This window comes from Gastrolobium bilobum, unplaced genomic scaffold (assembly GCF_033153095.1).
Source record: "Gastrolobium bilobum isolate Gb01-03AN ecotype WA unplaced genomic scaffold, APGP_CSIRO_Gbil_v1 utg286, whole genome shotgun sequence".
NCBI classification, from domain to species: domain Eukaryota; kingdom Viridiplantae; phylum Streptophyta; class Magnoliopsida; order Fabales; family Fabaceae; genus Gastrolobium; species Gastrolobium bilobum.
In genome coordinates, this window is record NW_026900141.1 from 92494 (window position 1) to 106126 (window position 13633).

A 13633-nucleotide genomic window follows, 5' to 3' on the forward strand; every position below is an offset into this window, starting at 1 on the left:
TAAAGATCGATTATTCAAAATAGTGGGGGAAATGAGGTCAAAGACTATATAGATAGGTCTTAATTACCATTTACTTACCTTTTAATTGTGTGTTTTGAATTATCGAATCTTTCTTTTGTTGGCCAAAATGATAAGCGATGTTTATATCTTTCATCGATGTTCATAGTTGCTGATTAATTTGAAAAGGGTAAGTTATCTCATTCCAAACTTGATAACTTGAGCCTGATTCAAAGGTTCTACCTGAGAAACTTGTGTCATTCCAAACTTGATGATACAATCCAACCTGGTTGGACCATCCTTTTGGTTAAATGATCTCATTCCAAACTTGATGCTAGATTATTTGACTTTGAGGAATCAATAATTGTGACATTCCAAATTGAAACATTGAAATAGTAGTTTGCATAAGACGCCTGTGGGTCTTGTTCTTAATTGAAACTTGACATCACATGACCATGTTATTGTAAGTGACTTGACTATTGGTCTTGTTCATTGAAACTAGACAATGGTTATTCTCTTACAAATAAACTTAAGTTGATTGCTCTTTGCAAAACAAACTGTTTAGGCCTTGTTCATAATTTACGAAACTGGCTTGATGCTTATGAACATGATATTACAATGCTTTCTGACATTAATATATGTTCTTCTTTGCCTGATGATATGATGCTAAGTTCTTTTAGTAGAACTAGACATCTTTAATATATTACTCAACTGATTGAATTCATAATAATATGAAATTCATATTTGATATTCTACAAAGGATGGTAGAGATGGAGGAGAGCTTAATGAGAGGGATCTTGACTAAGATCACCTCCTTGATGAATGAATATATCATTTAGAGTATGTGGAGACTTGACAGTTCACCCGCTATTGCCCATTTTGATGGAGTCTATTTATTTGAGACTTACATTTTGCTATCTTTAATTTATGAACATTGTTGATTATGAACTGATTTTGAGACTTATTTTGGATGTTGGGATTTGGATGAGTTTAGATTGAATCTAAAACTCTAACTATTTACTTTGGTATGTTGGTCTCAGAACAGATTCATGATAATGATAATTTATTTATTTAGATTAAAAATGACGATTGAGTTTAATATTTTATCGTTAAAACTCTTTGATTGATCCGAGTTAGTTATCTTGGACTGGATATGAATGATTCATATTTGTTTGAACATTACATTGATCACTCTATTGGATTGTACTATATGGTGAACATATCAGGAGTTTGTTGGGTATATTAATAATATAATCCAATAGTTTGTTCACATATAAGCCCCATAGGTGAAAGCGTGGTTATTTGGGTCCATATTGGCTGGAGCCCAATAACTTGCATTATATCTAGGATTTCCTAAGCTGGAGGTAACACTGTTGAGCATTCCAAACTTTGATGTCTCTTGGTGTAATACTTCAAGCACCTCTAAACTCTTCTCTCTCAAACTCATAACCTCCAACAGTATAAGGGGGTTAATTGATTGAATTGGAAGTAAAGGGTGACTTTTTGAAAGAGCATTTGACTATAAGGTGCTTTCATGTAATTTACCCTATAAAAAATTAGTTTAAGACTGACTTACAATTTTTTTTGTGCAAATATCATTATTTAGTGAAAATTAATGAGTTGTTGTGTTTGAAATTTTTTCTTAGAAAGGCTTGTGTAAGTTTGGGTGAGAGATCACCCATTAATTTGAAGGATAAGGCGATTCTACTATAGCACCCTCGCTCCACCACTTAATTACCACAATACAATCCGATACAGACAAAAAAGCTAAATAATTATTCGTAAATGTGGCACTCCTAAGTAAGTTTGGTGTAACACCTTCCCTTGTATGCATCCAAGAGAGTTGTTTGCTAAGCGAAATTAGAGTTTTTGACGTCATTTTAACAACTGAAAAATCATTTTGATGTTGCTAATTAAAACTTAAAATTGAAATCGGGTTACTTACAAAAATCAGAGTGCACTTTCAAAATTTCTTAACTTGCTGAAAATATTATTTTTCTGACATACGTTGCTGTCTTGAAATATTCGTATAAAATCAAGTTCCACGATCCACAAAAATATTCTTTGTAATATAGAAACTAGACATCTGAGGCTTCGCATACATATAAATTATACGCGAATCGGAGGTCTCTAGCCCCACGAAACAGAACTCGCAAGTTCCTCAAAAATTCAGTGTATTTTCCAAACACCTCATGACTGGTAAAATTTATAATAATTCTAGTTTTCAAAATTTCATTGTAAGGGTTACATAATCTGAAAGTACACAGCTGGGGCTTCGCATCCATATAAAATATACCTCAATCGGAGGTCCGTAGCCCCAGAACGACAACTCGCAAAGTGCTCGCAAATCCGTTTAAAAATCAGCATATAATAAAATGTTCAGAGATTACTTTCGCACACATTTCAGAATTTTTCCAATGTTACCAACTGATCATAAAGGTCTTAAAAACAGAAACAAAATCATAATCCAACTGTAATCCAAGCTACTCAATTGAATACAGTCATCCATCTAACATCAGCAACAACAATAGTTCACACAGCAGCAAATAACAGTAAATATCCAATTAAACATGTCTTCAAATGCTCTTCTGTCCTCCTGCCATTTTGAAAAAATAGCAGCCCCAAAGGAGTGGGAAAAATCCCAATAGTGTGGCAACAAAACCAATAATGCAACAGTATTAAACTAGGCACAAAATTATAAACAGTCGCTACAAACATTAAATCATTTTCATCATAGTTCCTTTTCATCATATATCATATTGCGTATATAACAGCCTTCTTCACGCTCATAGCACCGTCGTGCGCGTGCATACACAGTGGAAATTCCATGCACGACACCATCATTTGGGGAATTCCATTGTGGCCTATGCGGACTGACGCCAACTGTCCCAGTACCCTGATATCAAGGGATGCCTATATGGTGCGTGCTCATACACATGATCCTGTATATAACTATTCTACATTTCAAAGCCTACATGAATCTATTGTATAGATGCCATGAAATGCGGTCACACACCAAAACAGAAAACAAATGCGGTATGATGCAAGGTACATGCTTATATCATCATTGTCATAACATATATTCCATGTATATGGGATATCATACTGCCAAGCCATACTTTCTTTCATAACAGAATTTCCATAATCATAACATTTCCATAGGCAGAATAATTCATCAATTATGGCAGAATAATCATAAGGCACATGTGAGCAACAATTCACAATTCATACACTAGTTAATAGTCACATAAGGTAATACCACCTAACATATACCTCACACGTCACCATTAATTTACCAGGCAGCAGCTAACTGATCCAAAGTCTCACAAAGTTGCACACCTATAGGTATATACAAGCGTAATTCAATCAGAATAAGTTCTAAGCTTTTCCTTACAAATTACCAATGAGTCTCCAAGCTTAAGGGTTCATGCACCCATTCGGCCACCAAGGCTATTTTCCCCAAAAAATATTCTAACTTTAATTTAAGCTTTACCAACGTTAAACAGCGTGAATTTCTAGTTCCCAACCAAGACAGATTCGGTTATAACACAACGTTTTACAAGACTTTCTTCATAAAATTCCTACTGGATTGCTTTAATTTTTCTCCCATTGTCAATTAGTATCGTAACTTTAAATTCCTTATGCATGTACCCTGGTTTTATGACCATCTCCTAGAGGCTACTAATTTATTATGTACATCCATTGCCTATACGGTTTAGGGGTCATTAAAGGGGCATAATTCAAGCTGTTTACACACGCTATTGTACATACACAGTTTGGTGTCAACCGGATTTAATGCTTCCAATAGCTTATTATTTTTCTGCCTACATTTTATCCTAACGTTCGTTAACAAGTGACAAACTTCCAAGGGAACCTACACATGCAGGTTTGGTTTAGGCTAGTAACTAGGTGCATAAAGTTTATTTATTAGCATGACCCTTTTCTCTCAAGCTCAAGGGTGCTTTTTGGACCTTTACATGCTGTCTACAAAATTATCAATACAATCAAGATAAAATTCCTTAATCTAATTCACTATTTGCTAACACTTGAAATTTTCCAAGAGTTCACAAACCAATTCACGTTATCATTTCTAAGATAGAATTTCCAACAAGCCATTATCCAATTCAAGTTATTATATCCCAAAATAGAATTTTAGTATATTCTTTGATAATTATGCGTACTATATATATAAGGATAATAGATCAGAAATTGTTTCATGTTAATTCTATAGTTTTCAGATCATTTCCATCTTACCAATAGTTATACTACATCGGTTTTTGACCAGAATTCAAGTGCATAAGATTTGTTTATTTCCATAGCATTCCCTATAGGGCGTATAATGGCAGGGACAAGGTCTTACACAAGCTGTACCTATATTTTAGCATCTGCAATGTTTTATCAGTTTTCAAGACCCAAGAACCGGTTTTTAACTATATTAAGAGCTTAGGTTTCCGAGTTACCTAACATCAATTTCGACTTACAACATCAAGTTCAAGGCTGTACACATACAATTAAAACATGCAAGACTGAACAAACAGGGAAGAGAAGGAACGCTTGAAACTCAACCTTACCTCCAAGACTACAGCAAGGTTAGCGCTACAATTCAAGCAGCAGCCTCCCACTACACCACTTCAAGAAATTGAGCTTGTGACTCCTTGGGTATGTGTCTTCGGCTGGTTAGGCAAGGAAGAGTGGAAATAAGTGTTGGTTCCAGGCTGCATGCAAACAGAAACCTTCACCCAGCCGAACAGAGGAAGATGAACAATGAGATAGGGGAATAGAAGGAACACCTCATCTCCTTGTTGGTTAAGGTTCTGTGAATCACAGGTCCTCTAAAGGTGTTTCTCTCAAACACTTTAAAACACACAAGGAGTTCTCTGAATATATCTCTTGGTATATCTTTTAACATTCAAGCCTTACATTCAAATGATTTACATGGTACTATTTAAAAGCAATAGCAAATAACTAGAAATACTAATGACTAACTTAGGAAATCTAAACACATTAATGACTACTTCTTAGAAACTTTAAACTCATTAATGTCCACTAACAAATTCCTAAGAGACACACCTCTTCACCAAAAAAACCTTTCATTTTATATTTTCTTTTATTCAAATAAAGTTTAAAAACCCAACAAAACTCCTCCTTAAACTTTAATATCTCTACCATCCTTCATTCTCATCTTCTTCTTGCAATTTTCAAACAACAACGTCGGCAGGGGCTTTGTAAAAATATCTCCAACTTGATCTCGGCTTGCAACATGAGTGAGCTCCACTTTTCCTTCTTTGACTTGATCTCGGATGAAATGAAACCTGACATCAATATGCTTACTCCTCTCATGATTGACCGGGTTCTTTGCTAACTCGATTGCAGACTTGTTGTCAACTCGGATTTCGGTTGCGCCGACTTGCCCTTGCTCCAGCTTGCTTAGTAAATTCCTTAGCCATATTGCATGGCAAACACACCAAGATGCCGCAACATACTCAGCTTCACATGTAGACAGGGTCACAATGGGTTCCTTCTTTGACACCCACGTGAAAGCCGTGTTTCCCATGAAAAACACATAGCCAGCTGTGCTCTTTCTATCATCAACATCTCCGCACCAATCACTGTCTGAATAACCCGTCAACTTGTATTTGTCCGTCTTCGAGTAATGAAGTCCTTGAGAGATTGTTTCCTTCACATATCTCAGAATTCTCTTAGCCGCCTTCCAGTGAGTGTACCCAGGGTCTTCCATAAATCGACTTATGATCCCAACACTCAGACACAGATCTGGCCTCGCACAAGTCAAGTACCTCAGACTTCCAACTAAACTCCGGTAGTAACTCGGATCAACTCTCTCTCCTCCATCATACTTCGAAAGTTTCAACCCGGGTTCCATTGGCGTTGAAACCGGGTTGCAGTCTGTCATTTTAAACTTCTCTAGAAGTCCTTTTGCATAGGCTTCCTAAGAGACGAAGATCCCAGATTTATCTTGTCTGACCTCCAGACCAAGAAAGTACCTCATCAGACCGAGATCCGTCATCTCGAACTCCTTCGTCATTTTCTTCTTAAAGTCTTGAATCATCCCTTCATCATTACCCAAGAAAATCAGATCATCAACATATAGAGCAACAAGTAGAATTTTACCTCCTTTCTTCTTCACATATAGTGCATGTTCATATGGACATTGTTCAAGTCCATCCTTCTTGAAGTAATTGTCAATTCTTGTGTTCCAGGCTCTTGGGGCCTGCTTCAATCCATACAAAGCTTTCTTCAGTCTCAACACTTTTCTTTCTTGTCCGGCTTTCATGAATCCCGGAGGTTGTTCCAGATATACCTCCTCTTCGAGTACTCCATTTAAGAATGTCGACTTCACATCCATCTGATAGATTGGCCATCCGAATTGGGCTGCTTGAGAGATCAACAGCCTGATTGTCTCCATTCTTGCTACGAGTGCGAACACCTCATCATAATCAATGCCGGCCTTCTGCCTATACCCTTTCGCCACTAGCCGGGCTTTGTATCTTTCGATCTCCCCCTTAGTGTTCATTTTCTTCTTGTAGACCCATTTCACACCAATGGGCCGACTTCCTCTGGGCAGCTCGGCTAACTCCCACGTCTTGTTCTTTTCTATCGCCTTTATTTCCTCCTCCATGGTTGATTGCCATTTCTCATCTCGGATTGCTTCTTCAAAACTTACTTCTTCAGAATCTGCCAACAGACATACCAAGTGTGCTTCACTGGTGGAATCATACAAATCTTGTAGACTCCTCAATCTCGGTTGTCTCTGCTCTTCATCACTATCTGAGTCATTCGGATTCTCAGGAATCCGGGTCGAAGGTTGTCCGACCTCAATTGATTTTAGTCCGGGTTCCATATTGACCCCGGATGGACTACTCCAGTCCCATCCATCTTCCTCATTCACTTTTACATCTCGGCTCACCAACACCTTTTTATTGACGGGGTCCAGCAACTTGTACCCCTTCGTCTTCTCATCATAGCCAACAAACACATACTTCTTACTTTTATCTTTTAGCTTTGTCCTCAATTGATCTGGTATGTGTGCATACGCAACACTACCAAAAATCTTGAAATGAGCCACTGATGGCTTTAGACCACTCCATGCTTCTTGTGGAGTTTTATCATTCACACTTGAGTGCAGACATCGGTTTTGCACGTACACGGCACATTGCACGGCTTCTCCCCAGAACTCCTTTGGCATGTTCTTCGTTTTTAGCATAGATCGGACCATATCCAGGATAGTCCGGTTCTTTCTCTCAGCTACTCCATTCTGCTGGGGCGAGTACGGAGCGGTCAGGAACCGCCTTATCCCATGTTCTTCACAATACTTCTTGAAAGCTATTGACACGTACTCCCCACCTCGGTCTGAGCGGACCGACTTGATGTATCTTCCAGTACCATTCTCTATCATTGTTTTAAAAATCCTGAATGCCTCTAACACCTCGGATTTTTCCTTCAAAAAATACACCCAAGTTTTTCGACTGAAATCACCAATAAAGGTTACAAAATACTTCTTACCACTGAAAGACCCCGGAGTAATGGGTCCACACAGGTCGGTATGTATCAACTCCAGAGGCTGCCTAGCTCGATATCTCGCCATCCTTTGGAATAGGCTTCTCGCATGTTTTCCCAATACGCAGTCCTCGCAAAATCTTCCTTCAGAATTAATCTTCGGTAGTCCCACTACCATGTCCTTCTTCATCATCTCGGTCAGACCACCATAATGAAAGTGTCCAAACCGTCTATGCCACAAGTCCATCTTATCTTCTACCCCGGCTTGCAGACAGCCGACCTCCATGCTCCTTAGACTCAGCTTGTACATTCTGTTCTTTTCCATCTGAACTCGGGCTATCAGACGCCCTTGTTTATCTTTCAACAGTAGAACTCGGTCTGTCATTAGAACCGAGTAACCCTTCTCCATCAGCTGTCCAATGCTCAATATGTTACTTTTGAGCTCGGGCACGTAATACACGTCCCAGATTATACCAACTCGTCCATCCTTTTGCAAGAAACAGATCGTACCTCGGCCCTTTACTTCAATTTTGGACGCGTCTCCAAAAGAGACATGTTCGGCTTCCACCGTCTTCAACTCCTTAAACAAGTGTTTGTAACCACACATGTGATTACTGGCACCGGTATCCAAATACCACTTCGTCTCATTCTTTGAACTGGTTTCACCATGGGCTAGCATAAGAACTCCTCCATCTCCTTCTACAGTGAGGTTTGAAGCCTCGTCAACTCTTCTTTCATCTCGGCAATCCTTAGCGAAATGCCCAACTCGGCCACAGTTGTAACACTTGTCCGAGTAGCAATCTCTTGAGTAATGGCCATACTTGCCACACTTGTAACATTCCACATTTGTTTGATTTGACCACTGGCCTCTTCCACCTCGGCCACGTCCTCTTCCTCTCTGACTCGACTCAGCTCTTTCTTCATTTCTCACCTCATGACCTCGGCCACGACCACCTCGGCCATTTCCACGTCCAGCTCGTCCACGACCTCTACCTCGGACATTTTGAGAATAGAGCGCCTTCTCATCTTTAATGGTTGCTTTTGTCTGGAGTGCTTGCTCCAGCGACTCCTCCTTTTTCTTCTTCTTGCGCTGCTCATGCGCCTCAAGGGAACCTGCTAGCTCTTCAACAGAAAGCGTAGCCAAGTCCTTCGACTCCTCAATTGCACATACCACGTTTTCGAAGTCGTCTGTCAACGACCGGAGAATCTTTTCAACAACTCTAGTCTCAGATAATTCCTCACCATTCTGCTTTAACTGATTCACCACGGCTTGAACGCGGGTGATGAACTCGGATACACCCTCTGAATCTTTCATCTTCATGCCTTCCAACTCGCCACGTAGAGTTTGAAGTCGGACCTTCTTTACTCGGTCAGCACCTTTATAGACATTTTCCAAGATGTCCCATGCTTCCTTAGACGTCGTTGCTCCTGCTATCTTCTCAAATCCGGACTCGTCTACAGCTCGGAAAAGCGTGTATAAGGCTGACTTGTCCTTCGCACGCGTCTCTTTCAACGCCTTGGTTTGAGCTGCTGTAAATCCTGCAGTGGTTGCAGCTTTAGCAAAACCGTCCTGAACAACATCCCAAGCATCCTGGGATCCGAGCAACGCCTTCATCTGGATATTCCAATTCACGTAATTCGCCTTTGTCAGGCGAGGCAACGACATACTGGAAGTGCTCACACTCTCCATAACTCAAGCTCTGATGCCAATTTGTGAATCGCAGGTCCTCTAAAGGTGTTTCTCTCAAACACTTTAAAACACACAAGGAGTTCTCTGAATATACCTCTTGGTATATCTTTTAACATTCAAGCCTTACATTCAAATGATTTACATGGTACTATTTAAAAGCAATAGCAAATAACTAGAAATACTAATGACTAACTTAGGAAATCTAAACACATTAATGACTACTTCTTAGAAACTTTAAACTCATTAATGTCCACTAACAAATTCCTAAGAGACACACCTCTTCACCAAAAAAACCTTTCATTTTCTATTTTCTTTTATTCAAATAAAGTTTAAAAACCCAACAGGTTCGGCCGAACCAAAGAAGAGAAAGGGAGATGAGTTCTATTTGTACTCTGCATGCAGAAAAGATTCTCATCCTACCGAGACGGCGAAGATGAACTGAGGAGTAAAGAAGATGCTACACCTCTTGGCTTATTGGTACCCAGCCGAACTCAGAAAAGGGAAAAGTGTATTGGAGTGGTTTATCTTCTTTTTACGTGCTCACAGTCTGTGGAAAATTGAGGGAAAGATGCAAGTCTATTCCTCCTTGATGTTCTTCTTTGTGGGCTTACGGTTTGAGAGGGGAAGGGACTGAGTTTGACTCCAAGTGAAAGACTACAACTTCAGCTTTGTAGTTCCCTGAACTTGTGCCTAAGGAGGGAATTGAGAGGGATTAAGACTGACTTGGTTTAGAAATACAATGACCTGCAGTCAACTGGCTTTGTCTCCGCGCATGGAAGGGAAGGATAAGGATAGCTGTAGATGGCCACCTGTCACGTCTTGACCAATGGAAATTACCCATTCAGATTTCATTTTGACACTTAGAGATTAACTAAAGGTTAGGGGTAAAGCTTTTGGGCTGATTAGAGTCCTCTAAGAGAGGTTGGGCCGTAGCCCTAGATGTATTAATCAGTCCCAATTTAACCTTCTAGTGAATCACTTCTCTCATGCAACCCACTAATAGTTATTATTTCATGTATCTACTAAGTAATCACTAAATATTATCTAGGATTTCATTGTATGTTGCACTTTAAATATTTTCCTAATAATTATTATTTCTTGTAAGGTTCACTTATCACTATATATATATATATATACATATTAATTATTAATTCATGTTCCCAATAGGTATTAATTAGAATTCCTACCTATATTATAATTAATTGTAATTCTACCCCTTTTTACTAGTGTCATGAATCTTTTAAAATCTTCACATATGCTCGCTTATGATAAACACAAAATAATTTTCCCACTTAAATTAATCCCACTCTACACATAAATCTAATTCGAATTTCAAGTATGATACCCACTCTTAATTATAATTTATAGAAGTTCCTAATTATGCGGGATGTCACATTTGGGGTATTATACTTCGACTTTGAAATAAAAATAATATCTTGTCACCGAAAATTTTATTACAACAACAGATATAAAGTCACGGCCTATACAAACCATGCAACCCCAGAAGTTTTATCAAATTCTTTCAATCGATACCCCACCCGACCCATATATTTACTGATCCGTTATCCCTTAGTGACCGTACTACCACATCTTTAAAAATTATTTACATAAATACCATGTGAAAAAAAAAAATTCCAAACTACCGTACATCAACTCGCTACAACACAAAGCGATATTGGTGTGGCCACATGTCACATTTTTTCAGGCCAACTAACTCCCTGCAAGCCATAGCGAGTTAGGTGGTCAAAGTGTCAGTTTGCTCTGCGAAAAGTGGGACATGTGGCAATCAACCACAAACTCGTTACGGGTCATGGCGAGAACAGTCCCAACGAAAAAAAAAATTGCCATTGGACACGTGTCAGACGAGGACATACTCATTGTGGGATATAGCAAGTATAGACCAACGGTAAAAAAAAAAATAGTCGTTGGGTGACTATTTAAACCCCTCCTATAACACCCTGTATATATCCGGTAGTGTTATCATTACATCGTATTAAGCTACGCTTAATTAAAAAAATGCGGAATATTCTTTTTCTTTTCAATTATGACGTCATTATCAATTACCAACTTGATTACTTAATCAATTTCATAAAATATCGCCTGAATGTAAATTGCAATAAGACATCTACTGAAATACCTCAATATAACATATAAAGTGAGTATCTAAGTCACGACATTACATCACGTAATCCGGACAATATCCTGATACATTAATACAACTTTAATAAAAGCAAGACATAACAAGTCTACGTGGCATGGACAATCCCCATGCTCACCAAATCAACAGCGTCTCAACAAGATAATCCAAAATCATAACATGAAGCAAAAGCATAAAAACAGCAAGCATATCCAGCATCCAACATGTCAGCATATAATGTCATCATTATCTAACTCAGCTCCGGCCTCCTGCCGCCTGAGGTCTCAACATTACCTGACCCTGAAATAAGCATTCCCCAAACGTGGGGTGAGATCTCTAAACCAGAAATCTCAGTAAGACAAGGGGTCCTCAAGGATCTTCCACCCCAAGCTCACTTACATGTGCAATATAAGTTCTAAAAGCATTTATATCAATATAAGTTCCAAAACTATGCAGTGCAGCAGATATTCATGCCATGTGTGTTTATCACTATCTACTGGCCAGAGAAATACAGGAATACGTCTATACCTACATGTAGTACAAGGAACACCGCTTGCACTTCACACACAGCCTCACCATCTTGTATGTACCACATACTCAGGCTTACCGTATAGGTGGAATACCACATGCATATCATAAAGGCACTAGCATATAACAGCTCAATAACATTTCCAAAACATCAAAAGCATGTAACACAACATACATATAACCACACCCCCATGGGACATGGTAGAACCACAACATGGCTAAACCGAGGATACGAAAGCTTACCTTGCAAGCTCACTATCCAATGCCAAGAGTCCTCACAGCTCAAGTCCAACACACAGCAGATCACAATCTGATTTAGGACCAGCAAGTGTATCAACATACATAGCTCAAAAGCATTAACATAAAGACTACGTTCTCCTTTAACGATTTACGTCTTAAGGCTTCCAACAAAGCCACAAGCCCTTAATCACATGATTCTGACGTAGTTCATTAATTACAGAAGTTCAACTTCATCACTCTAGGGTCCAGAAACCCCCAATAGCCTACTGTCCTCACAGCACAGCTACTGTTCTTCGAAATCCCAAATTATTCGGATATTCCTCGGGACATATCCGGATATGCAATATCCAGATATCTCACTGACCATATCCAGATATCCAGATTCTCATATCCGGATATCCAATATCCGGATATCCAAATCCCATATTTGGATATCAAATATCCAGATATTTCACGGACAGATATCCAGATATTTCACGACAGAATGCAGAAACTGCATTTCGTGAAGATATCCTTACAAGGTTGGGTTTTTACTGATTTCAGACACTTAAGCATGCATTTCTAAGTGTGTTAAGAATTTTCCAATATTAAGTTATCATCTTTTAACCTTTACATGCACCAAGGTTCCATTTTTAAGAATAAAACTCAAGTTAAAGTGTGATGATCATACCACAAGCCCAAAACAGAGGATGGAGATGCTCTTGGAGCTCACCAACAACCCCTCAACTACTGACCACACAGGGTGTGCGAAAATGGAAGACAAGCAAGTCTCTTCCTCACCAAAGGTGGCTCCTTGGACCTAAAAAATGAAGCACAAGGTTCACTCACTCCACCAACCCAAAGCCCCCAACACTCCCTCAAGCTGACCTCCTTACTCAGGAACAGCACCACAAACCCCTTCCCAAAGGTGACTCTCCCTCACACAAGTGTTTAAGAGAAGCTTTCAAGGAAGAGAAAGCCTCAAAGCTCAAGAAATGGAGACGAAAGGGATGAAACAGTGACACAATCAGACCAGCCACCAAAACCCACAAAGAAGAGGCAGTTTTCTAGGGCATTGTGCCCTTAGTAAGTGTATATATAGCCACTTAACAATTAAACACGTAGTATTAACTTTAATTGCTACACTTAGAATTTTAATACCAAACTTTGGATTCTTAACCTACTCAATTTTACAAGAATTGTCATATTTTTATTATATTTTTCGGAGCACCTTTCCGGTACGCGCTTTTCATAGCCAGTATCAGTTTCTAGCACCAGTTCTCATTATTTGGACTTGAAACTCGTTTTACAAGTCCTATATATTATTCTAGTAATTATCATGCACTTATTATAATTTTCCGGGATACTTTTTCGGTAGGCAATTATACCGACTAGCAGAACCGGTATCTGCACTTTTCTTCCGAAAAGCGACTTTCAGCATTCTTAATCAGTTATCATGATTATTAAAGCCTCTTAATAATTATTAGGGTCAATTATGGAATTATTTCCTATTTTCTCATAATTAATCAGTTAAATTCCTTATTTAA

At 38.9% G+C, this 13633-nt stretch overlaps 1 protein-coding gene across 1 annotated transcript; it reads right to left on the bottom strand.

Annotated features, from left to right (window-relative positions):
• Positions 1-5143: 5143 nt before the first annotated feature.
• On the bottom strand, positions 5144-5908 carry LOC133295499 (secreted RxLR effector protein 161-like). The gene has a single exon (XM_061494340.1). The coding sequence runs from the start codon at positions 5906-5908 to the stop codon at positions 5144-5146; it is 765 nt and encodes a 254-aa protein (XP_061350324.1).
• Positions 5909-13633: the final 7725 nt, after the last annotated feature.

Bases quoted from the DNA above. Each gene is read 5' to 3' on its own strand.
- LOC133295499 (XM_061494340.1), bottom strand. From the start codon at position 5,908: ATGACAGACTGCAACCCGGTTTCAACGCCAATGGAACCCGGGTTGAAA.